The sequence below is a fragment of the Chanos chanos genome, chromosome 11 (genome assembly GCF_902362185.1).
Source record: "Chanos chanos chromosome 11, fChaCha1.1, whole genome shotgun sequence".
Classification (NCBI taxonomy): domain Eukaryota; kingdom Metazoa; phylum Chordata; class Actinopteri; order Gonorynchiformes; family Chanidae; genus Chanos; species Chanos chanos.
The window spans coordinates 17362039-17388249 of NC_044505.1; the positions used below are offsets into that span (position 1 = coordinate 17362039).

General features: G+C 40.4%; 1 protein-coding gene and 3 non-coding genes across 4 annotated transcripts; 1 reads left to right on the top strand and 3 right to left on the bottom strand.

Moving 5' to 3' along the window:
- Positions 1-1904: 1904 nt before the first annotated feature.
- LOC115823745 (C-type lectin domain family 4 member E-like) lies at positions 1905-23380 on the bottom strand. Its single transcript, XM_030787774.1, has 9 exons — positions 23324-23380; positions 21604-21712; positions 14879-14966; positions 14604-14722; positions 14169-14293; positions 9326-9438; positions 9121-9208; positions 2343-2462; positions 1905-1931 (listed from the first exon to the last, which is right to left on the bottom strand). The coding sequence occupies exons 1-9, from the start codon at positions 23378-23380 to the stop codon at positions 1905-1907; spliced, it is 846 nt and encodes a 281-aa protein (XP_030643634.1).
- trnac-gca (transfer RNA cysteine (anticodon GCA)) lies at positions 6606-6677 on the top strand. Its single transcript has one exon. It is a non-coding gene; the product is annotated as a tRNA-Cys (tRNA).
- Positions 23381-23608: 228 nt separating the features above from the next.
- Positions 23609-23680, bottom strand: trnap-cgg (transfer RNA proline (anticodon CGG)). Its single transcript has one exon. It is a non-coding gene; the product is annotated as a tRNA-Pro (tRNA).
- Positions 23681-23968: 288 nt separating this feature from the next.
- trnap-agg (transfer RNA proline (anticodon AGG)) lies at positions 23969-24040 on the bottom strand. The gene has a single exon. It is a non-coding gene; the product is annotated as a tRNA-Pro (tRNA).
- Positions 24041-26211: the final 2171 nt, after the last annotated feature.

The following is a 26211-nucleotide window of genomic DNA, read 5'->3' on the forward strand; positions in this document are numbered from 1 at the left end:
CTTCAATATTTCTTGCAGCCGTTGCCGAAACTAAATAATTCCAACGGGCTGCATGCACTTTCTGGAAGCCGATGGCTTGCTCAACTAACTTGCTGTTTCCTGTAATCCTTCCATTGCTTTCCAAAAGCTTACTTATTTTCACCAAACTGTGTCCAAGTTTGAGTGCCAGGCTGGTTGTTTTGTAGGTGTTCACTTCACTGTTGTAGCCACAAGTGTATTTCACGGCTTTAACAGTCTCCATGCATTGCTTTGGATCAATGAGATCCTCAGTTTTCTGCAGGGAAGTTATCCTCCTAGCACTGACAAGAAGTCTTCCCAGCTCTTGCAACTTCTGTCAGATGTGTTCATGCCTCTTAACGTCTGCTTGACATTTATGAAACATATGCTCCACAACCTGCATGATAATCCCATCATTTTTAACAGCAAATGTGATATCATCGTTAATCATGTTGCTGATCAGCTTCCAAAACCCCGTGCTGGTATTAGGTGGCACAGGTTAGGCAAAGGCACAAAGAGACTGGACACGGTTCTTTCCAGGTTTCATGGCAACACCTTTAGGTTTAAGTCTGCAGATTTTTATGTGTCGCCAAAGTGCCCTCCTGGTAAATAAACCTTGGCAATATATACAGTACATATAGGCCTTGCCCTCAGTTGCTTGAGGAGGCTGTTTAGCAAGAACCAGAGTCCCCTTGCCCGTCTTAAGTACGGTGGCATTGTAAGTAAAATTCCCATGGCTGCGGAAATGATCTAACTGTAATTTCAGTTCCTTGGAGCCCTTTGGAAACTTGCAAATGCAACTTCCCTTTCACTAGCGTGAACATATTCTAGATGCCTTGCTTTTTTTGCAATAGGGGTTACAGCAGAATAGCCAATAATGTTTCTTGCTGTATGATCTGGATCCATCTGCATTTTTTGTCACTGGTGGGACAGTGACAGTATCCTCAGTTTCAGTCTTGTCGGGACTATGACAGGTGTCTTCATCCTCAACTTCCATGTTTTCAGGGCCGGTACTTTCTCCGTCTCTCAGGTCCATGTTCAAATCAGTCACGCTGTCAGGGAAGGGTGGACTTTGTAGATTCTTTATCAACTCAGAAGAGTTCCCTCTCCGCTTTGGCTATTCCAGGATTGTACTACAGTCTGGGCTACTCTGTTTGCTAGACTGAGCGACAAATTCCTCTCCACTGTCTGATGTTGATTCAAAGAGTTAATCAGTCTTCTGGAATTCCTTCATTCACCTATAAATTAACGGCACATGATTACAAATATAACCAGAGGTATCTGTCCTACCTCCCTCTTAGCTATAATAGTGACCTCAAACTGACCAGTTACATTTTTAATCTCGATTTCAAGCAATTACTTGCAAAAATATGTTTATTCTGTTTAAAGAACAAATATATCTGTGTGCTGACGTATGAATCTCAGCTGCACAACTTACAAAGACACATTTGGTCCTACTCAGCCTTGGTACAGGAATGTCATCTTGATCAGATTCAGATGGATTAGGTTCACTTCTTGCTCCAATGCAAGCACTTTTGGAAATCTGAAATCATAGATTAAAAATAGAGGCCCTCCATTAACAGAGCTGACTTTAAGACTATAAAGCTAAAGTCCTTCAGGTTGGAATGGAAACACTACACAATGTATGCTTGTGGGATGCTGAACTGGTGGCAATGGTGGTACTGCTCCCATAACCATTACCTAGCATACAGAAACCAGCAATTTCGCTGTGCCCTGTGAGTGTGGTTAAATATCACATTGAGAGGACTCAAAATATTACCATTTTTAATAGATTTCAATAATACCATGCTATCAACTGATATAAGTTAAGAAAAACCCAAGCTATCTTTATATCACTTTGGTTGTGCACAACTGGGTAATGCTACAGATGGTTCTTTTTGAAATCTCTACAGTCTGTAATGTCTCTTTAGAGCCTGTGCCACACAGATACACACATATTTTTGTCCAAGAAATATGGTGTGAGGACAAATCACACACGTCAAATGAACGTGTCTACAGGGGACTTCATTCTCACAAAACTTCCCATTTCATCTTGACATGGGCTCACACACACTCTTAGCTGGAACAGACTGAGTGGGGACAATGTGAGGGGTATTCTATCTAACTATTTATCACACCCTTGGCACTCTTTTCATGGAGCAAACTTCACTCTTCCTGTACTGTTCCTTCAGAAGAGCTAAACCGTCAAGTTGGTCAAAACCATTCTTGTCAACTTCTGGCTTTAAGCTATCTATACAATATGCTAAAGCCATTGTACTGCAGTAGAACCAATGACATCAGTGCATTTCCAAGTTGAAATAGTATCTCTCATCATATCCACTTACCTTCTCCATGACTGCTGGGGGTTTGGCTTTGGTAAGTCCAACACTCGTAGATGCTTTCAGGGCAATTTCCCCGCTGGAGTTCTTAGCATCTTCACCACCTGGCATTTCCCCTTCAGGTATCTGCAAACATGAGTTTAACTGCAAGTTGGAATCATTTCTCATCATGTGCAATTTCCTTCTCCAGGCCCAGTAAGGATATTCGATGTATGAATTTATGACATATAAGAAATGTACGTTTGATGCAAACATTTCTCTTATGCATTTCTTTCTGTCATCAATTTAGAGGTCAAAGTTGCTCTTTTGTTAGAGAAAATAACCAACCTTTGTTTTTTGCCATGGCAAGTTTATCCCTCCATTATCATATGTACTTTCTTCTCCAGGATTTATGTCCATCAGAGCAAAAAGGCAAAGATATGGCTTTCCATTGGCCTCGGTTTTTTTCATTCGGCAATTAGGATGTTTATGGTCATCACTGACCAACCTTCCAAAGGAGCCATCATCCTTGGCAGCATCAATACTGTTTGGAAAAACAAGAGGAAAGAAAAGAACATGACTAATATGTTAATTGACTCATACAGCATTAATGGAGCTAAGAGTTCTTAATTGAATGATGGGCTACTTACCACCATATTTTTCCTCTCCACTTAAAGTCAAACATAAAGACAGTACATTTACTATGGTAGAGCCTCCTGCTTCTCTGAGATTCTTTCAAATCAATCAACTCTCCTCTATACTCCACAATCCCCTTTACGGAATGGAGCTGTGGCAAATACTCCACGACCTGTAAGGAAAAGTCGCAGGCCTGTGATCAGAGATTTATCACTGGTGAGGGACTCGCCAGGCGTACGTGAAGTTTGGAAAACTTTTTAATAATCTTTTCGCACAGCAACACACTGTATTCAAGCTAACTCGCTCTCTCGCTCGCTCTCTCTCTCTCCCGCTCTCTCTACTCTCGCGCATCTTTTTTTCAACATGACCAGTCTAGAGCGCCCCCATCTTACTAGAGATGTCACAGGTGCCCGTCTGAGCCTTGCTCAAATACATATATTAAAAAGAACAAAAGTTACATCAAAATCGTATGCAATAAACTTACGTTCACAAACACACAAATAACAAAGAAATAATAAAAGGGGGGGGGGGGGGGTGTCCCTTTTAATGTGCTTATTCCTATGAGCCCCACAGGGGCTTGAGGATGGCTAACACAGTTTGTGCATCAGATGGGCCATAGCCTGTAACTGCACACCAAGAAGCTGTGTGTATAAGGTAGGTGTTTCTAATAAAGCGGTCAGTGAATGTATATACATATTATAGCTCATTTCCACTAGCTAAGCTGAATGCACTTTAAACAACTTTCAAAACAGCTAGTGCACTCAATCACAAGAGAGAAATTCAGTGCAAAATAAATATAGCTTCATATTTTGGACAATATGCCTACCATTCAGTCCCTCTGAGAGCAGTCCCTCTCAGCGACACAGTCTGAATGCCTGAAACCATGCTAGGTCTGGACATCTGGTTGAATATTTCCTCTAGCCTCTCAAAGGAATGGGCTGTGATTGGCATGATCAATCATTACAAAAGGTGGTCTGACTACATTCTCATTTTACCTTGCCCTCTAACACTCACCACAGGTTATGCAATTTTCACTCTTCTTACTGCAGCAGCTTCGCTGATGTCCTCCTATCCTCATGCCGTCTCAACTCCTTTGACTGGGATTTGATGAACTTGAACTTCCTTTCATATATTCTCCATGTAGCACGTAGTTCTGAATTTATACAAGCAAGCAGCAAGCAAACTCAGTCTAATGGGAATCTTAAGCATTGCCTACTGAAACACTATATACGTCTAATTAAAACGTTAAAATATCAGTCTGTTATTAAAATTAAATTTACCAACTATTTTTCAAATATAAGTTAAGTTAACAAAACAAACTTGCTTACCTATTTGTGCGTCTGCTTCTCGCCGGCTGAGACTAATTACCAAGATGTGTAGTTTTTGCTCCAGATCCCTCAATGGTTACAACGGTGAAAAAGACTACAAAATGGCTGAAGGGGTTTGTACAGTTTATTTTGCAACCCATATCATTTACATTTTAAGACCACGCTAAATATTCAATACGAAGATTTTAAACGCACGCCGTCACAGATTTGCAACCATGTTCTAAACAAATTGTTGGTAATAAAGCTTATGAATTAGAAAACCGACAAACGTTCGCTAGCAACAGTATACCTGGCTAGTTCGTGAATTAATTAGTCAATATTAATGCTCAAGTCAACAACGTGATCGCAACACATGTTCAGTAAAACACATTATGTTAGTGCTATGTCCTGAACTACTAACTAAACACTGCACACATAAGTAGCCGTAAGTGGTTTGTGGGCTAATTTTGCATTGCTAAATGTTAGTCTTTCAAATACAGACAAGTGCAGTCTTGTTATCAGAATCAGAATCGCTTTATTTGCCAAATGTGCAATGTACACAGGAATTTGACTTGGTGGCACAGTGCAGTGCAACATCAACTCCATCCTCAAAAAGGCCCAGCAGAGGATATACTTTCTGCAGCAACTGAGGAACTTTGGTCTGCAACAGGAGCTGTTGAGGCAGTTCTACACTGCAGTCATCGAATCTGTCCTGTGCACATCCATCACGGTCTGGTTTGGTGCAGCCACAAAACAGGATAGAAACAGACTGCAGTGAACAGTGACGACAGCAGAAAGAATCACTGGTGCTCCCCTGCCCACCCTCCAGGACTTGTACTCCTCAAGAACTAGGAAATGGGCAGGGAAAATCATTACAGATTGCTCTCACCTGGGACATGACCTCTTTCAACTCCTCCCCTCTGGTAGGTGCTACAGAACCCTGTGTACCAAGACTACCAGACACAGGAGCAGTGTCTTCCCTCATGCCATCACCCTCATGAACAAATGACCAGCAGTCTCACCTGCTATGCATCACTACTTCTGTTCTACAGACTGTTATTACACACTGCTCACATCTACAATTACCTACAATTACCTACTGTTCAATAATCATACTTCCATTCCCATTCCCATATGTGATGCGCATGACTTCTTTTGTCTTGTCTTGTTTTGTTTTGTTTCATTTGCATTACCCTCATACATATGCACATCACTGTTGTTCATGTACATTCTGTTACTTAATGCACATTACTGTTGTTTGTACTACCCACATATGTGACGCTCATTTAATGTCATACCTACCTGGCTTGCTTGGTATATACTGCTTGAATATAACATCATAAATTAAGCGAGTAGCTGCTTGTTAGCAGTCATATTGTCACCAGTACTGAATGCATCTTACACCATTAATCCCTCATCTTGAACACATTCTTGATTGGCCCTAGTTCACCTGTGCTCCGACGTTCCTGCCTATAGGCTGCGTTATGAAATTTCACAGAATGAGAAATGTGATGGAACTGATTTTGGGCCATGGTCCTGCTGAAGCTCAGGCAGCCATCTTGCATTTTCCAGAGCGTAAGTGTTCACTTCTAGATTTGCAGCGACCTGCTCAGACTGGAAGGCCTGAAAAACAGAGTACCTCCCTTTCAGTTGTATCTTTCCACATAGTATGACAGTCAAAGAGGGTAACACAACAGAAAGACAGCTGTGGCAATGGTGGCCAGTTTTCCCAGCTCAGCGTGCCTCCACCTGTACACTTATAGATCTCCATGTTAAATCATTCATTTCTAATGATACCACATGCTACTATAAGACAGTATACAGGTTTTAAGTAAAGAGGTGTGAAATTAAATATTTTTATGTATAGTATGTTTACAAGATACTCCTCCCCACATTTCTATATAGAATGTGCTAGAAGCAGATACCAGTCACACTTTGTATAGAATATTTAACAGCATATACTGCTCTTTCCAGGTGTCAATATTGATGACAACCTACCTCAAAAGGAAATGTTTTAAATTTGCTCATGGTTTCTTGGCCTGATTTCTCCAGAGTCTCTGCGAACTTGTAGAACCTGCTCCATGCTGACCATTATAAGAAGTGAAAGCAGTGTAGCTGAATGGTACAGCATGTGATTGAGGGTTACAATCGTCCTGGTTCAGATCTGGTTGCTGCCCTCTATTTTTTCAGCTTCTTGCTATAACTGACATTGGTCTTTTTGCTCTATAACAATATGCTCTCTTTTATCCGGTCCTGGGCGCCTAGATAACGAAACACTCTCTACTCTGGCTTAGTATTATAACACCTCATACTACTCCTCATTATGTTGCTGTCATTCTGTGCATGTGGGGGTATAGCTCAGTGGTAGAGCATTTGACTGCAGATCAAGAGGTCCCAGGTTCAAATCCAGGTACCCCCTCATTTTGAGGTACTTGCTGTGCGTAAGGTATAGTGGAATGACAGTAACACTGGTCTGTTTACTCTATAGCAGTAACAGGTTTACTCACATTCAGTCCTGGATGATCAGATTCCTGACCAGGTGATTACATTCATTTGAAACAAACAAAAACCCTGTGTTCTCTCTGATGGTCCAAGGAGCTCAAACAGTTGATTACCTGTATTAAGACCAGTTTGTCACAGTGGTTCTATCTGTCACATTAGATTATGTGTATTAAGACCAGTCTGTCACAGTGGTCCTATATGTCACAGTGGATTACCTGTATCAAGACCAGTCTGCCACAGTGGTTGTATCTATCACAGTGGATTACCTGTATATAGTCACAGTAATTTCACATGACTGTGGTCAGGGAGCGACATGGAGGGGCAACATGGAACAGTGCTTCCAGGAAGGCTACAAACCACAAGAGTTTTCAGTTCCCAAGTAGGATATGGAATCATAAGCCCATTTTAAAGCATTGCAGAGTGCATAAATGTCCATTATCCACCTGGATGGTCCATTTCTGGTCCATGATTTTGTTAAATAATAATATATATTTCATATATATATTATTGAAATATATTTATTAGATATATTATATTATATTATATTATATTATTATATATTAGAGTGAAATATATAATATATATTTCACTCTAATATTAAGAGGAAATCATTGTTTTTTGTTGTGGAAATGACTGTTGCCATATTTTTTCAAAATCTCATGATATTTTAGCCTGTTAAGTCAGTTTTAAAATTAGCATTAAATATACACACACAAAAAAACAATATTAACAGTAATTTGGCCAGTTGTTTTGACATTCATATGAAATATGAGCTTTTTGGAGATAACACCCAATAAACATATTCCCCATTTAACTCATATTTACTGTGATTTTTCCTCTTACCCCCTCTAGAGGTCACTCTTTCTTCCAGCCACGTGTTCCCCTGTTGAGTGGCTGTTGCTATGGTTACCAAGTATACAAGCCCTGAAACATGATCCTAAAATTCTGTGTTGTACAGTGTGGTGGAAATGACAGTGAACCCAAGGGACAAGTGTTCTTTTTATGAAAAATACAAGAAATTGTGAAGAAATATTACTATATGTAGTATATTTCACTAAAATAGACATCAGTGTCTAATTTGTATTGGAGCTCCACATTATTTAAATATTAAATTCAAGGTTGAAGGTCCAAAATCTGGCTCAGGGACAAAGGCAATTTAGTAAAACCCATACTTAAAAGGCCTCTTGTTGCATAGTAAAATGAATGACTGAGCTATTATTTATTTTTTATAAGTTCCTCTTGGTGTGAAGTATGTGTGACAAAAGTAAAAATGTAGAAATGTTCTTTTGTTTTTCTTATTACTGTCAGGGACACAAAAATGACCATAATTGAAGAATAACCCCTACATTTTAATTTTGATTCTGTTGTCCTGTGATAACATATTATTTTTCTATGTTTTCTCAAAATCACGAAATAACAAAACTTTGTTTTTTCGTGATAATGACATAATTAATTCGTTATCACAGGAAGACAGTTGTTTTCTTGAGATTTGAATTAATAAAGAGGCCCACAACCTGTTTCCTCTGTTCTTTTGTTAAACAGAGCACACAGTCTGGTTAACACTGCGTCTTAAGCATGTGTTTCTTTAGCATGTGGTCAGTGTGGTTGTTATATCAGTTGACTATGTTAAACTGTGGGAAGTTTGTGTTTTCACCCTCTTAGATTAAAACGGGCTGTCAGGTGAGAGGAAGAGTGAGTATAAAACCTGTGATAAAAATGTTACTTTCCTGACGCTCTGAAAAATCATAGTCAGACATTAGTGATCAAGCTGCATGATATTGATATACATGTGTTTCATCACACCTGATGAGTTCATTTTTCACTAGTAAGTAATCACCCAAAGTTAAGGTGAAGTTATGGTGGAAGTTGACATTTGAAATGTTGTGGAGCTGTTTTCCCAGAAGAATAACTGGACAATGTGAAGAACTGACAGACATTGTAAGACTTGGTGAAGGTGATTTATAATCAGTAAATGCAGTTATACATGGTTATAAATCAAGTTTTTAAGCTTTAATGACATCTCTGCAGAGTCACAACAATCATGACAACAATTTTAGAAAAAAAAAGTTGAAGTAAAAGAGAGACCTCTCAACAACCTCAACAACAACAACAACAACAACAACAACTAAACGTCTTTAACTTTGTTAGAATTAATATATGAATTAAAAATAAAACATGAAATTGCCATTATTAATGCATTTAAATACCATTATTCTTATTTCTTTTTTTTTCCTTTTTTTATGCCCAAAGCAAAAATTGTGAAATGTTCATGAGAAGAAAAGGTGTGTACTTAGATTTGTCTAATTGTGCGTTGATATTTTCCTCTCACAAATATATTTAGTTTTGGTGTCACATGATACATCATTCCAAGTGTCAGGCCAATCAAGAACAACACAGTCCTCATTTCCTGACTGTCCACTATTATTAGGCTCCCCTTCACCCCAGTACCTGAAATAACACAGAGAATCAGTCTGTCTAATGTATTTCTCATACAGAACAATACAGACTGAGTGTTAAGAGTCAATAACTGTCTCATGACCAGAGTTAAATTCAGTGATCTCTTACCCAGTGCTCAGTGCTGTACCATCCACCCATTTCCACACTGCCTCTGTGTCTCTGTCAGTCAGACCAATCCAAAGGCCTGACTGACTCAGCTTCCACAGACTATTAACAAACTCCTGATGATGATGCACAAAATGAACAATTAGTTATCCAGGTAGAGCAGTGTGTCTGAGAATGCATGAGAATACACACACACACAGGAATGCTGCCCACTGCCCCTGCGTTTGGTGTGTGTGGACACTACTGGTGTGTTGGATGGGTTAAATGCAGAGGACCAATTCACTGTTCAGTGTGTGTGTGCAATCGCCGAAACCTAACTTAACTATAGCAAGCTTGTTTTTTTTCATGGACTGTTAAAATTTGTACCAACACAGACTTTGTTAACAGTTTGAAATAAGATTATATTTATGTAGTTCTCTCTTTAGTCTGCTCTCTCCCTCTCTCTCTCTCTTTCTCTCTCTTGCACTCTCTTATGCCATCTCATCTGCATCCATCTATGAGCATTCATCTTCTCATGGTTGCTGAAATAATTGACTTACAATTTACAGTTTGGCATTTGGCAGACGCTTTTAGCCAAAGCTAGTTACAATCAGTGCATCGGTCGGATCCCTAATACCTCATAAGCAGACAGGGCATAAGACTGAGCATCAATTTACTCTTTTGTATTGCGCCCCTGGAATTCTTTGACAAATGTAGAGACAAGACAAGGGTTTTTTTTTTCTTTTTTTTTTTAATGTTTAATGAGGTTAGGCATTGGGGGATAGGTAGGTTCTGAAGAGGTGGGTTTTCAGTTTCTTGCGGAAGATGGTAAGGGATTCCGCAGTTCTAACATTATCCATTATTTGGTTAACTAATCATCACTCACATTTGTTCTGTGTAATCAAGCCACTATGACACTCCTGTTTGCCCTGATTATTGCTGAGTCTTTGCCTGTGTGTTGGATAATGTCTTGGATAATGAGTGATCTAGTCCTCTGAGACCTGAGTTCACTTTAATAAACCACTACTGCATCCAGGCCCATTTTCTAACTGTGATAGACTCTCTCTCTCTCTCTCTCTTTCTCTCTCTCTCTCTCTCTTCCTCACACAAACACACACACACACACACACACACACACACACACACACACACACACTCACACCCATCTGCTCCTTTCTGTTGTTTATTATCACCAAATCAGCTCCTCTCTGCCTTGCTGTTGAAGTAGCAAGAAATGATATTATGAACAATTGCATGCTTGTATTCTCAATCACTCCATCTTGTCTTTCTCTCTGTCTCACCTGTTCCTCTTCACTGTTTATGATCACCAGGTCTGCTCCTCTCTTTATACAGTCCTGTCTGCTCTCACTCCAGCTCTTTGTTTCAGTAGAGATGTAGTACAGACTGGAACTGAAGTAAAACCATCCCTGCAGAATGTCTTTATCTGTTCACAGAATAAGTAGAAAAAGAACTGAGAGCAACCTACATGTATTAACTCAAACACTCACTTATGTCTGTGCTTACACACTCACATACACACACACATACACACTTTTATCACATATTTATAGTAGATATAACCAATGCAAGACTCCCAGAGAAAATATCCCAGAGATGCAGCTATGAATCTCCCAAATGTCTGAATTCATATAAAATATTGTATGTGGAACTTCATGATATTTTTACACATGCATTAATGAAAGGGCCCCTTATTTACAGAAATTCTCAGGCGTTTGTAAACATAAACATCTTGGAATATGAGGACCAAACAAAAGATTGTGCTGAAAAATCTAAACAACTAACAAAAAATGTGATTTTACTGAAGCATATACATAGGAATATGATTTTACTAAAACAAGCACATAAAATTTTCACTCACCCAAATCAGAAAGGCTGCACCGGTATCCTCCGGGCTTTCTCTGTAACTCATCTCTCTTCTTATTCAAGCTGTCTAAACTGGTCTGTAACTGGTCTTTCTGTTTCAGCAGGTTGTTATATCTCTTCTGTAAACCTGCTCTCTCTATAGCTGCTTTTTGATTATCAGATAGTAACTGGTTATTCTGTTTAAGCAGGTCGTTATATCTGTCCTGCTTCTTATTGTTTCTCTTTTTACTGTTTTTCAGCTACAGAGACAGTGAATTTGGCTGCTAATCTGTGTGAGGGAAATAATTTGGAAACAGACAATTTACAACATATATAGAAATATACACTCATCCTGTGTAAGATGTACCTGTGTGTTGAGTTGCTGGGTTTCTTCTAGTGGAGGTGTCATCTTTCTGTGTGTCGGTGTCTGTTGTTCTCACAGCATCTACACTCTCATAAATATTCACCATCATCTCCACTCTCTCTCCTCTGTCCAGTTCACTTCTCTCAGTGCTGTTGACATTATCATAAATACACACAGACATCTCCATTCTCTAACACACACTATCACACTGAATTGGTGCTATTGTCCCTGTATGTTTGAGTCAGTCTGTATGTCTGCACATTTGTCTTTGTGTTGCATGTGACTGACTCTTTGAGAGGTGTGATAAACGTTAACCACAGAAAGTCTAGCTGCCCATCACCTCACTCTGGCAGAATGTGCTCTTGTTCAGAAGGTCAGTTCTTTTCCACAAGCTGCTCTTAAAAGGACAAAGGAGTGAGTTTTGTGTTTCAATTTAAGTATGTATGCACATGTATTTATTTAGCATGTGTGTATATGTGTTTGTGAATGTGTGTGCAAATGTGTTTGTGTTATAATTTCATGTTCTTGTTTTCAGAATAAATTCGCAAGTGAAATATTCACTCATTTTTGTTGTGTGTGACATTCTACAGTAGCAGAAACCTGCAAATGTCAGCATCAGACTCATTACGATATAAACACATCAGTGTAGATTTGTGAGACTACATTACCCACAACCACCCTCTAATGTCCTTCATAATTGTCTAAATAAGATATTTAACACCACTTAATTTAACAAAAACCTTCAATGTGACTGCAGTGTGACTTCCTAATTAGGACAGACACATTCCTCAGAAATGCAAAACTTATGCTTATGACGTCATCCATTGTCCAAACTCTGCAAAGTGTTCAATCCAATAATTAAATCCAATCCTGACACACATGCACACACAGACATGCCCCCCCCCACCCCATGACATATGTATAAGCATTGTGCACACATATAAAACATATTTACACTCATCCTGTGTAAGAAGTACCTGTGTGTTGAGTTGCTGTGTTTCTCTTAACGGAGGTGTCGTCTCTCTGTGTGTTGGTGTCTGTTGTTCTCACAGCATCTGCACTCTCATAAATATCCACCATCATCTCCACTCTCTCTCCTCTGTCCAGTTCACTTCTTCCAACATAGTTTACATTATGATAAATACACACAGTCATCTCCATTCTCTAATTCTCTAACACACACGATTACACTGACTTAAAGCTGTAGTCCCTGTATGTAAGTGTTTACTCTGTGTGTCTGTCTTTGTGTTGCATGAAACTGACTCTTAAAGAGGTGAGAAAAACGTTAGTCACAGGAAGTCCAGCCCATCATGTCAGATGTCACTCTGAAAGAGTTCTTGGTGTGCTCTTAGTGTTGAAAAGTCAGTTCTTTTTCTTCAGACTGTTATTGAAAGCACTACACTCAGTTTACAGCATCAGTATTAGAATATGTTTGTTTTGTGTGTGTGTGTGTGTGTGTGTGTGTGTGTTTGTCTGTGTGTGTGTGTGTGTGTGTGTGCGTGTGTGTGTGTGTGTCTGTGTCTGTGTGGGTGCGCGTAAATATGTGTGTGTATCAGAATTTCATGTACTTATTGTCAGGTGACAAATTGACTGATTCATGGTTTTACTTTGTGACGTTCTGCAGTAGTAGACAACTGTAAGTGTCAGTATCAGCGTTAAGTTCAGTGATCATTGCTGTACTGTCCACCCATTTCCCCCACTGTATCTCTGTCAGTCACACCAGTCCATGCACTCACTGTCCTTAATGTGAGTCAGAGTAAAGATACAAAGTCATTAGTTAAACATAAATCTTTTATTCTCCATCAAAACCTCAGACACACTGCAGTCAGTCTGTACTATTTGATCTCTGAAATGTCTGTGGTTTCTGCTCTCTGCTGTGGAACTTCCTGTTAGACACACATGCACATACAAACTCTCTCTCTCTCTCTCTCTCTCTCTCTCTCTCTTTCTCTCTTGTTAATAATGATGAATGTATGAACATTGCATAGAAACAAAACAGCATATCCAACACCAAATTAACCTAAGAAGGAGAACAAAAGTTATTGCTAGAAAATCACGGTGTTGTCAGCTTAAAAGTCTCTTCTCACATATCCAGTGGTACTTATAATGAGAACATGATACATCGTACCAGTTTTTCAGACTGTTGTGCGCATGATAAATAAGGACACATCGCTCATTTCCATATTGACCAACATTGGGCTGTCCTCCATACCAGTACCTGTAATAACACAGAGAGTCAGTCTGTTTAATGTGTTTCTCATACAGAACAATAGACTGAGTGTTAAGAGTCAATAACTGTCTCATGACCAGAGTTAAATGCAGTGACCTCTTACCCAGTGTTCAGTGCTGTACCATCCACCCATTTCCACTTCCTATCTCTTCCACTGTTAGTCAGACCAGTCCAAACATATGAAGACCTGGTCTTCCTCAATTCAGCGACAAACTTCTGATGTGAGAAATCAAATGAAAATGATTTCATGCAGATGATCAGTTAAACATCAGTCTGATACACCCCATAAAGCCTGAAACACACTGCAGTCAGTCTGTAGCATCCACTTACAGCAGTGTCACTTCCTCAGTCACACACACACACACACACACACGGACACACACACTCACACACATGAACTTTTCTCTCACCTGTTCCTCTTCACTGTTTATGATGACCAGGTCTGCTCCTCTGTCTGTACAGTCCTGTCTGCTCTCACTCCAGCTCTTCCATTCAGTAGAGATGTAATACAGACTGTGACTGAAATATATCCAACCTTGTAGAGCAGGATCATCTGTTTATATGATCAGGACAAAACAAGTCAATGATTTGTATTCTCTCTCTCTCTCTCTCTCTCACTCTCTCTCTCACACACACACACACACATACACACTAGAAATGGCTGATTAATACGATACACATTACATGCAAATCATTCATATATTAACACTCACAGTGCTATGATTACTGACATCAGGGTGCAGTTTATCACCATAAACACACAAAAAAGTTGAAACTGAATGAAACACACAATGGCTGTAACTGATGAGCGATCTTTGAAAATAAAGATTAAAATGTTCACTCACCCAGTTCAGAGAACACATTTTGATACTTTTGTCTCTCTTTCAGCAACTGGTCTCGCTCTGCAGTCAGGTTGTTGTACCTGATTTGTAACTGGTCTCTCTCTCTAGTTAGGTTGTTGAAGCTGCTTTGTAACTGGTCTTTCTCCTTAGTTAAATTGCTGTAACTGATTTGTAACTGGTCTTTCTCTCTGGTTAGATTTTTGAAAATACTTTGTAACTGGACTCTCTCTATGCTAACGTTATCGTATCTTTGTAACTGGTCTCTCTCTGCATTATACCAGACACACAGCACTATAATGACAGCCAGCAGGAAAACACACAGCAGCCCCAGACACACTGCAGTCAGTCTGTAGCATCTGTCACTTCCTGAGAAGACAAGAAAAGTGACATTTTGTCACTACATCTTGCAAGTCTTCTGATTAAATGACAAAACTAAATGAGATTCATTAATGATACTGTAGATAATCACACTTTCACAAGCTTCAAACTCTCTCTCATACACACACACACACCAAATCACACACATTATGTACTGGTTCTATTCTTAACTCAGCTCTTTCATGGCAGAAATGCTGAATTCTTCCAATGCAACCCTGAGCTGAGGATAATAACTTGGGTAATTTTTGACAGAAATCAAGGTTTCCTCATTCTTTTAAGGTAACTTTCTTTAATGTAATTCACCCAGTTTCCTTATGGTTTTGTGTATGGTCTTGTCTAGTAAAATATCTCCTACTGTGCTACTAATGGTAAATGGGTGGAACCAAAAACAGCTGTCCTCATTCACCATTAAAATGTTTTATTAATTAATTTACTTCTTGCATTTTTTTCAACTGGAGACAAAACGAATATGGCTGCTTTCAAATCAGGTTTGGTATCAAATTTGTATCAGAACGTTTATCCAATGAATAGAACTATACACTCGTCCTGTGTAAGAAGTACCTGTGTGTTGAGTTGCTGGGTTTCTTCTAGTGGAGGTGTCGTCTCTCTGTGTGTCGGTGTCTGTTGTTCTCACAGCGTCTGCACTCTCATAAATATCCACCATCATCTCCACTCTCTCAACTCCGTTCACTTCACTTCTCCCAATATAGTTTACATTATCATAAATACACACAGACATGTCCATTCTCTGATTCTCTAACACGCACTATTACACTGAGTTAAAGCTGTAGTCTCTGTATATCTTTGTCAATCTGTGTGTCTGCACTTCTGTCTTTGTGTTGCATGAGACTGACTCTTTAAGAGGTGTGAAAAACAGAAACCACAGGAAGTCCAGCCTCCCATCATCTCACTCTGACAGAATATGGTCTTAGTGTTCAAAGGCCAGTTCTTCACCACAAACTGCTCTTCAAAGCACAAAGTACTGAGTTTAATGTTGCAAATTTGTACATTTGTTAAGTTTGTGTTTGTGTTTGTTAAGCATATGTGTGTGTGTGGCTCTGTGTTTGCACGCATGTGCGTAAACTGCATTTTAATTTCATGTTATTATTTTCTGTCAGTGTTGTTTTCATTCTCATGAATATAATCTGACATCTTTGTTCTTCAATACACCATTATGCTGAGTTACAACCATTGAGTTGGTCTCTTATGCTTCTCTGTGGGTCTTACTGTCTCTAACGTGCTTTATATTCACTCACTGGCAGAGAGGAAACCACAATACTAAAAAAAACATGAGACATATAGCTGAGAATGAACTTAAATGTGCAGGTATGTGTGAACTGAATGTCCAACTGAAACCGTCATTGGTGTAAAGACTGATCCCTTAGCATTCAAAGGTTCTTTTTCACAAGCTGCTCTTTAAAGCACCCAGTTTCATATTTCAGTGTACATATGTGTGTGGACATGTTGGTATTATAATTTCATGTTCTTATTTTCAGATGAAACACACAAATGTAATATTCAATCACTGGTTTTTGTTTGTGACATTCTGCATTAGCAGAGACTGTATCAGCATCAGACTCATTACTGCCTCGGAAGTTGATTTGGATAAAATCAGCACATCAGTGTAGATTCTTAAGACTACATTACCCATAACCCCCCTATAATGCTCTTAACAGAAACTTAAATAACATAGCAAGGACCACCTAATTTGACAAAAATTCTGAATTTAAGTGCAATGTGATTGATTATGACATTATCCGTTTTTCCAACTGCAAAGTGTTAAATGCAAAAATAAAACATTCAGTTGTTTTTTTGTTTTTGTTTTTTTTTTAGATTTCTGAAATGCCTGTGTTTTCCCATCTCTGCTGTCACTTCCTGTAACACATGAAAACCTGAACACACTTGTGTGTGCATGCACATGCACGCACGCGCACACATACACACACACGCACATGCGCACACACATATAGATAGATAGATAGATAGATCGATCACCACACATAGGCATACCTAAACACACACTCACCAAATTGTGATGACCCAATTTCACAAGTTCTCACTTTCCCCCTCTGGTGGACATATTGAGGTACAATTTCATTGTTTAGTCACTGCCCTGTTCCCTTGGGTGCTTTCAGTTAATTATTCAATCAGTGCGTTCACCTGTTAATCAAGCACTGTTTTCTGTCAGTGTAAATACCTTTCTTTATTTGCGAAGTCTAGGTTTAATCTGACTTTACTCTGATATATTTAAGTACGATTTGACTGTTCTGTCATAAAGCTTAGCTCGTGTGGTAGTCGGCTAACACTTCTGTGTCAGCACAGCAGTTTGTAAAATTGTTTCACGTCAGACATATTGTAGCCAGCAAAGTCAACACATTAAATACCTTTAAGCTAAAGTTAGATAATGCAATTCAAGTTTTTCATTCATTCCAATGGACCCTCTCAGTCTTTGCTCCCTTCTGTTAACATTCAGAGTAGACCTCTCACTGACGAATTATTTCACATGTCATCATCATCATATCAGGCTCCTGTAGCATAATATTGTGGGCTATACAAAATAAGATTGTTAGAATCATGGAGCCAACTAAATCAGACTCATGGAGGTTATACTGACCTCACTGTGACAGTCTTATTAGTGTAGGCTATTATAATGCATATGTAAGGTGTAAATGATAAAAACACTAGTAAATATGTTTCATAACTGCTGTAATGTGTAAATGGCAAATTCTCTGTTTTAATTTGTAAATAGTTGAAATTATGATGAAAGGACAAGTACTCACATTTTCAGGGGGCAGAGATGGGCCACAGTGATATTCCAGACTGATGGGCCATTACCTTTGACAGTGGGGCGGGGGACTATTACAAGTGTGTTGACACCTACCTCATCAATATTCATGGTGTAGGCCTGTGTTTTTGAAAAAAAAAAAAATAGTGTCACTCCAAAGTTATAACACTTCAGTAGTCAAAGCACATGAAATTTCCAAATGCTTTGATGAGATGGAAACCAGCCTCCAAAGCGCTCAACAGGTCAAAGGAGGACTATTACTGAGCTGAGTATTTCAGAGTCCTGTTCCTGATCAATGAACAGTTTAAGGACAGGTTTCAGCACAGTGGTCGCTGAACCTCAGAGAGTTTGGAGAACACTCTGCTTACTGGGCACATCAGCCCATCATTAACTGAATCATATCCTGAGTTACACCACCAGTCTCTGTCAGCACAGCCACCCATGTTCCTGGCAAATGACACATTTGGCACTGTTGCAGAGGCTACCTGTGAAGGTCAGGTCTCTCTTTAGTGCGGTTGAAACCTTGATTCAGTCGCTACTTGTTGTCCCAATTTCAGCTTCTGAGGCAGAGCGAAGTTTCAGCTCACTTTGACGCTTCAAAAGGTGCCTCAGGTCCACAATGACAGAAAAAAGATCGAACAGTATGGCAATCTGTCATGTCCACCAGGAAAGCCTAGACCAGATAAATAACACACACATCTGTCATGTCCACCAGGAAAGCCTAGACCAGATAAATAACACACGCATCTGTCATGTCCACCAGGAAAGCCTAGACCAGATAAATAACACATGCATCTGTCATGTCCACCAGGAAAGCCCAGACCAGATAAATAACACACACATCTGTCATGTCCACCAGGAAAGCCCAGACCAGATAAATAACACACATATCTGTCACATCCACCAGGAAAGCCCAGACCAGATAAATAACACACACATCTGTCATGTCCACCAGGAAAGCCCAGACCAGATAAATAACACACACATCTGTCATGTCCACCAGGAAAGCCTAGACCAGATAAATAACACACACATCTGTCATGTCCACCAGGAAAGCCTAGACCAGATAAATAACACACACATCCGACATGTCCACCAGGAAAGCCTAGACCAGATAAATAACACACACATCTGTCTGCATTTCACTGCACAGACAGGGAGATGAAGACGAATATTCTCGTAATATTGTGATTTCTCTCTTGCAAATTTACGACTTTACTCCCGTATCATTATGCCTTTTTTCTTGAAATATTATGACTTTATTCTCCTGAAATTACAACTTTATTCTCGTAACATTATGTCATGCCAATGGTATGAGGAAAATCTGGTTAATGGTTCACTGTGAATATTAGACTTAATACTAATATCACTTAGCTGTAACCATAACCTTATTTTGGAACCTGAACCTAGTGAAATTACATATATTCTGAAAAAGTCTAAAGTATGTATGAATGAACAACTACGCGAGCATGAGGCATTACTCACGAGAAGGCACGCTTAACCAAAAGAACTACCTGAGTGATGTTCTAGTGGAGTTACTTACACACAAAAAGGGGTTGTGAGGAAGGGAGAGAAAATTGATGAAGAAGAAGAAGAGAAAGAGCAGACCCAGCCACGCTCAGTTAGGGGAAGCCGGAGTTACTGAGGTTGTCAGTTGGAGACCGTGAGCGAGACTTCATGTCGGTGCTGGGAAAGTCTTTTAGCGTCGGTGAGCCTGGGCCGATTCTTCATGGAGACAAGCAGGACGGAACAGACGGACTTACATTACAGCTGATTCAACTGGAGCTGAACCTTAGCGCAGCTGAACTGAACTGTAGGATTGCAGTGAGTCTGGCATTTTATCTGATTTGCAGACGGGGGTGCTGCTATCCTTTTGGGGGTGTCTCTGCCTGAAAGGAGGAAACACTCCTTGGAATTTGGGAAGTATTAATTTGAGCTCGGTTGAAATAATTTTACATAACTTTTTCCCATTACAGAATAGTAAAATTACATCCGCGTGCTTGAATCTACCGCATTTTATGCTCCCGAACAAGACCAAATATGGTTTCTTTACCATTACAAACAGCACAGTTACACCGATGGTCATACAATTAGCTGCTCATGACTTGGCTCCTGGCTACTTTTAAGTTTTACCGCGCATTTATGGCTATACGAACAGTTATGACTCGATATGCGTATTTAACTGATAATATCGTATGGTTAGTTTCATTTTTCTTTTGTTCTACATAGTTTGTTCCCGAGTGGAGCAATGTAGATGGGTCCTGTGACATGGTCTGAATTCCATTCTCACAGGGAAACTATTCTCCCGAGGTGATCTAGTCTTCCATCACAATTAAACGGTATCAGCATTTGACCAAGTGGTCTGGGGGTTGCTGCGCTAAAACATCGAGCCTGGCGTCTGTTAGGTGTTACCGCGACTGGTTTCTGCTTTCGTATGCATTGGTCCTACACGCAGGGAGGCCTGGGCCATAAAGAGAGAACTGGGATCAAAGGGGATTAGGATAGAGAGGCAGAGTGAGAGTGATAGAAATAGATAAAGAAGGGTGAAAAAGAGGGAGAGAGTTTACACAACTGCAACTTTAATTACTAAGGAACACTTAAGGTTAACAAATGTCCTTTTCTTTCTGAAAGCTGCGCAGTGTCCGCCCGACAATTATGAACATTATTCTCAAAATGTCATATTTTTTTCCTCAATGTGGTTCTAATTCTCTGTGGTAATATATTGTTTTTGCTGATGAGAGGAAATAAAGACAATGAGACAGCCTGTTAACTCCACCTCAGTGCATTTATTAGGTCTCATTTATAAAGTATTTAACATGTGTTATTTAATATGTTTTCAATAACACTTGCATAAAACACAGACAGTTCCCTGCTGGATCTCATCCATGCACTTTGTCATCTCACTTCATGGAGTGTTGGTGGCATTATTGCCTGACCTGCTCCCTTCCAGGCGAGATGCGAGACAGGCGTGTCTCTGGAGGGCAAAGGGCACTGATGAGGCAGTTTCAGTTGCCCTTGAGGCATTTTCATCTGTGGTTGGACTTGGATGAGACTGTCCTGGGTGCAACACCTGGGTGCTTCAAAGGAGTCAAAGTATTGTCATATAGGACTGTGCCTCTTTCTGCCTGCATCTTCAGCCATTTTCAGCAGAGATCTCATTTGCACATGGGTGGTGCTCCATTGGATCAGCGGGAGGGACGCTCTGATCCGATTGGTTGCAGGGGCGCCTGCGAGGATAAATTTTGAGGCGAGCACAGCAACCGCAGTGCAAATCGAGGGGGCGGAACGAAAAACAAAGCTGATTTTACCTTCAATTCAATTTAAACCACAAATTTAAAGTGGCGGGAGAAGACAGGGGACTTAAAGACCTTTTCTAGACAAAAGAAACAGAGAGAGTGTATATGTGTGTGTGAGAGAGAGAGAGACAGAGAGAGAGAGTGTGAATATAAGAAGTTGCCCAGTCCCTCAGTTGTAGTAGTAGTTGCTACCCAAGTCTAGGGTAGCAACTCAAGGGGTAGCAACTCAAGGGGTCTTATTTCAGCAGGCCGCTTACAGAGAAGAATATATTCAAGAGGAAAAATTTAATCACATCCTGTTGCTATTTATAGCCATCTTCAAAAGACTGAACAATTAAATAAGTTTACTTTGACACAGTGCCTGCTATACACAAACACTGCTATATTTCAACGTGAGTTACGCGTCACACTACAACTGGCTACCTCAAGTGGTTAACTTCTCTCAAATAGTTGAGTATTCTTAAGAAGCTAACGTAAAACAAAACTCAAAACTGATACGCGGGCCGAACCTCTTGACAAATCTAAAACATTCAGGAGGCCGCACGATGTGGCCGGTACTTTGAGACCCCTGGGCTAGAATAGGAGAAATCTAGCAGTCTGGTGTTCTGCAAGTTTTGCAAGGATGCCCCCATGACCCTTGCAGGCTCCTCTCTCTATGTCTCAAAACACAAAAAGAAACATAAAATATGAACATAAAAATACAATGAACTGAAAATAAAGTAAGATTCTTTGAAATCCTGTTTCCTGTCAATTTTGCCTCAGTTAATCTTTCTGGCTGGTGCACTGGTGTGTTTAATTGCATGATAGTGATGCATTATGTTTAAGTCTATGAAAACAGAACTGACTGCGCGCTCATATTTTTGCCTGTTCTCCTAAATTTTTGAACTTGGGCACACAAGTGCTCCTTGGAAAAAAAAAAGGAATAGTAGAGCCCTGTATACAAGTATGATAACTTTCATGTAGTGTTCTACAGTCACTTAACCAGAACACTCTGCAAGCTTTTACCTCTGACTTGTTGTAGGGGGAGAGAGCGTTCTTGGTATTCAAAGGAACGAACTTATTTCTCGGTGTTGTGTGAAACATGTCTTACCTTTTGGTGATTAAATTTAACAGTGAGGCAAGGAGGCGCAGGAGAAAGACTGCACTGATGAGAAGGACAGTAATTGCTTTATTTGTACAGCAGGAGCTTGGTGTAAGTACAATACAGAAATTTTAGCAGCAAAATAGTACAAATTTGCCCAGTACAAACTTGCTGAATCCAATCCAGATGTGGGCCACATCTGTTGCCAAAAAGCCTTGCTAGCTGTACAAGAACAGGCTGTTTTTAGACTGTAAGCAGAGGATTTATAACAGCATGTTAATATTTAATGTTACTTCAAACCAAACAGAATGAAAAATCATACTATATCAAGACTAGCCCCAAAAAAACAAAACAAAAAAAAACAACAACATGTGATGTTATCATGTGACTTAACATTCTCCAGGGACCAAGTTAGGTGGCTTTAGCTGATACACCAGCTAACAAACTTGCGTCTGTCATGGTAAGTGCTGCAGTTGTCCACATACGTTTCATGCGGATCCCTTACCTTTGTCATCTCCACTGCTCATTCAGTTGGTGTGAAATAAGAAAATATGGAGATCCAAACAGTGCTAAAAATTCTTTCTTGTCCATTACTTCTTCAAATCTTTAGTGCTGTTTAGTAATGTTTCTGTTAGCTAACGAGCTAGGAGATGCTAACTATAGGGAGACCATTCAGCATGAGAGATCAGAGGATTGAAGTGCATGAGGAGATTAACAACAACCAACAAAAAGATAAAAAGGCTGAAATACATTTCCCACAATCCACAGAAGTTTGATCATATTTATTTCAAAAGTATCTAGAGGGTTCGTACGGTCATGAAAAAACCTGGAAAAGTCATGGAATTTGAAAATAGAAATGTCCAAGCCTGGAGAAGTTTTGGAAAAATAAATAAACCCAGAACGTTTTGGAAAAGTCTGGGGAAATTTGCTTCGCAGATAGGTGTTTAACAGAATATATGTGGTTCAGTGGGGCTGTATCGAATGCCACTTCTTGCTAATCGAATTTTAGCCAAGCTTTTTTGAACGAAGCTTGAAATGTCTCTGACGTGACGTGATCGTTTTGGCCTGATGTTTCAGAATACTTGACTTTCAACTCAGTAATATGAAAAAAGAGATGATGAATATGAGGAACTACAAGTCACACTTTTTAAAAATGTAACACTCTTTAATAGACATTACTTACATCATCTGATCCAGAGTTCGCTGTCTTTGCTGTGTCGATGGTTGGCATTCCTTCCATAGTTGAGGATACCTAAACATTCAATTTACAATTTGGTATTTAGCAGACGCTTTTAGCCAAAACGACTTACAATAAGTGCACCAGTCAGATCCTATTGCCTCATAAACAGAGATCACAATAAGGCTGTACATTAATTACCCTCCGTATTACGCTCCTGGAATTCTGTGACAGTAAACGATAAACACGCTGCCAACCTCGGATTCCCTCAAAAGTTTAGACCAATTAAAGGGGCTCGTCCGGGAGTTGAACCCGGGACCTCTCACACCCGAAGCGAGAATCATACCCCTAGACCAACGAGCCACGAAACGCAGTTTTCTGAAGGTTGAATTTTGGTTGGCCTGGCAGAAGGGGATGAAATTCTAAGACACTGACAACCTCGGTTTCCCGAGAAAGACAAGTTCAGGCCAATTAAAGGGGCTCGTCTGAGATTTGAACCCAAGACCTCTCGCCACCAAAGTGAGAACCGTATTCCCAGACCAACAAGCCACAAACTGCACGGTTCTGAAGGTTGAAATTTCAGCAGCCCTGGCAGAAGCAGATGAAATTTTAGGCAGTTTCCCACGAAAGACAAGTTCAGGCCAATTAAAGGGGCTCGTCCGGGAGTTGAACCCGGGACCTCTCGCACCCTAAGCGAGAATCATACCCCTAGACCAACGAGCCATGAAACATGTCCTTCCGAGGGTTGAAATTTCGACGGCCCTGGTAGAGGGGGAAGAAATTCTAAGACACTGCCAACCTCGGTTTCCCGAGAAAGACAAGTTCAGGCCAATTAAAGGGAGGTTTGAACCCGAGACCGCTCACCACCAAAGCGAGAACCATACTCATAGACCAACGAGCCACCAATTGTTCTGAAGATTGAAATTTTGGCAGCCCTGCCAGAAGCAGATGAAATTTTGAGGTGGTTTCCCGCGAAAGACAAATTCAGGACCTCTCGTACCCTAATCAAGAATCATACCCCTAGACCAACAACCACAACTTTCCAAAGGCTGACATTTCAGCGGCCCTGGCAGAAACAGTCGAAATTTTGAGGCACTGCCAATCTCGGTTTCCCAAGAAATACAAGTTTAGGCCAATTAAAGGGGCTCGTCCAGGAGTTGATTCTGGGACCTCTCGCACCCAAAGCAAGAATCTACCCCTAGCCCAACAAGCCACGAAACACACTTCGCCACAGGTTGAAATTTGGCCCTGGCAGAAGCAGACAGAATTTTGAGATGCTGCCAACCTCGGTTTCCCGAGAAAGACAAGTTCAGGCCAATTAAAGGGGCTTGTCCCCCAGTGAACAAAGAGGTACAAAATCTCTTAAAAGCACGCTACAATGCTTTTAAATCTGGTGACACAACAGCATACAGTGTCGCCAGATCAAACCTAAAAATAGGCATAAAAAAGGCTAAGGACCTCCATATACAGCGTGTAGAGGACCACTTCAACAGCGCTGACACCAGGAGCATGTAGAAAGTTATCAGGGCTATCATTGACTACAAGGGCAACGCTGTCTGCCCCCACAGTGATGTCACACTGTCCAACAAGCTCAATGCATTGTGCTCAATGCATTGTGCTTAAGGACTTGTGCTGATCAGCGGGCTGAGGTATTCACAAGAATCTTCAACCTGTCTCTACCTCTGGAAATGGTCCCCAAGGGCCTGAAGTAAGCCATCGTAGTGCCAGTGCTGTATAAAACACACAGCAGCCCCAGACACACCGCAGTCAGTCTATAGCATCTGTCACTTCCTGAGGACATGAACAGACACACAGAGACATTTTAGTTCAAACACCCCCCCCCCCCCCCCCCCCCCCGGTCTGCTGTCATTTTTTCTATTTCTTTCCCTACCTTCCAACCTTTGCAGGTATGAATGAAATTGTCCCAGTACCTTTGTATTGAGTTGATGGGTCTCTCTTACAGCATCTGCACTCTCATAAATATCCACCATCATCTTCACTCTCTCTCCTCTGTCCTGTTCACCTCTCTCAGTACTGTTGACATTATATTCAATGCAGACAGTCATCTCTTTTCTCTAACACACATTTTTACACTGAGTTAATACTGCAGTCTCTTCACGTCTCTACAGGTCTTGCCACAGCTGTCATCTTTCAGTTGAGTCTTCTGAGACATGCGTTTGATAGCCATGGGAAGCTGTAACCACAGGAAGTCATGTGGAGAATGTGTGGGAAATAATTGGTGATCTTTTTTTTTTTTAATGACGTGAAAATACTGTTTTGAATATGGGCCTAATTCAAGGCTTTCTGACCCAAACAGGAAGTGCACTCTTCAGTTAATTCACTTTCAAAACTCCCTACCAAGGGCAGCACGGGTGGCACAGTGGGTAGCGCTTTCGCCTCGCAGCAAGACGGTCTGGAGTTCTCGGGTCCTTTCTGTGTGGAGTTTGCCTGTTCTCCCCTTGTCTGCGTGGGATTCCCCTGGGAGCTCGGGTTTCCTCTCAAAGACATGCACGTTAGGTGAACTGGAGACAGCTCCAGCACCCCCCGTGACCCTGATTAGGATAAGCGGCTTAGAAAGCGAGTGAACACCCCAGTGAGTTTTACAAAACCATCTTGGAGTCAAAAGTTTGCTGACTCCATCTTAAAATAATTCATCAATATGAGGGTTTTCATAAACCTTTTCTAACTTATATTAAAGAGTTTTTAATCCTTTATCTTAACCACCTATTTATGAACAAGGCAAGATGTTTGTGTGTCTCTCTGGGGTTTTACAGAGTTGGTCTTAGAAACTTGAAATGGGGTAAGATTCCTGGTTTTAAAGGCTGCTCTTTAAATAAGCTTCTACCTCTCAGACGAACTTAGTCTCCTGGAAACAGGAAACCCTCGCAAACATT

Excerpts from the sequence above, each read along its gene's own strand:
- LOC115823745 (XM_030787774.1), bottom strand. The coding sequence starts at position 23,380 with ATGGAAGGAATGCCAACCATCGACACAGCAAAGACAGCGAACTCTGGA. Across the intron at positions 14,723-14,878 it reads ATTATAGTGCTGTGTGTCTG|CTTCAACAACCTAACTAGAG; the intron begins GTATAATGCAGA and ends GTTACAAAGCAG. Across the intron at positions 9,209-9,325 it reads GGTACAGCACTGAGCACTGG|GTACTGGGGTGAAGGGGAGC; the intron begins GTAAGAGATCAC and ends GTGTTATTTCAG.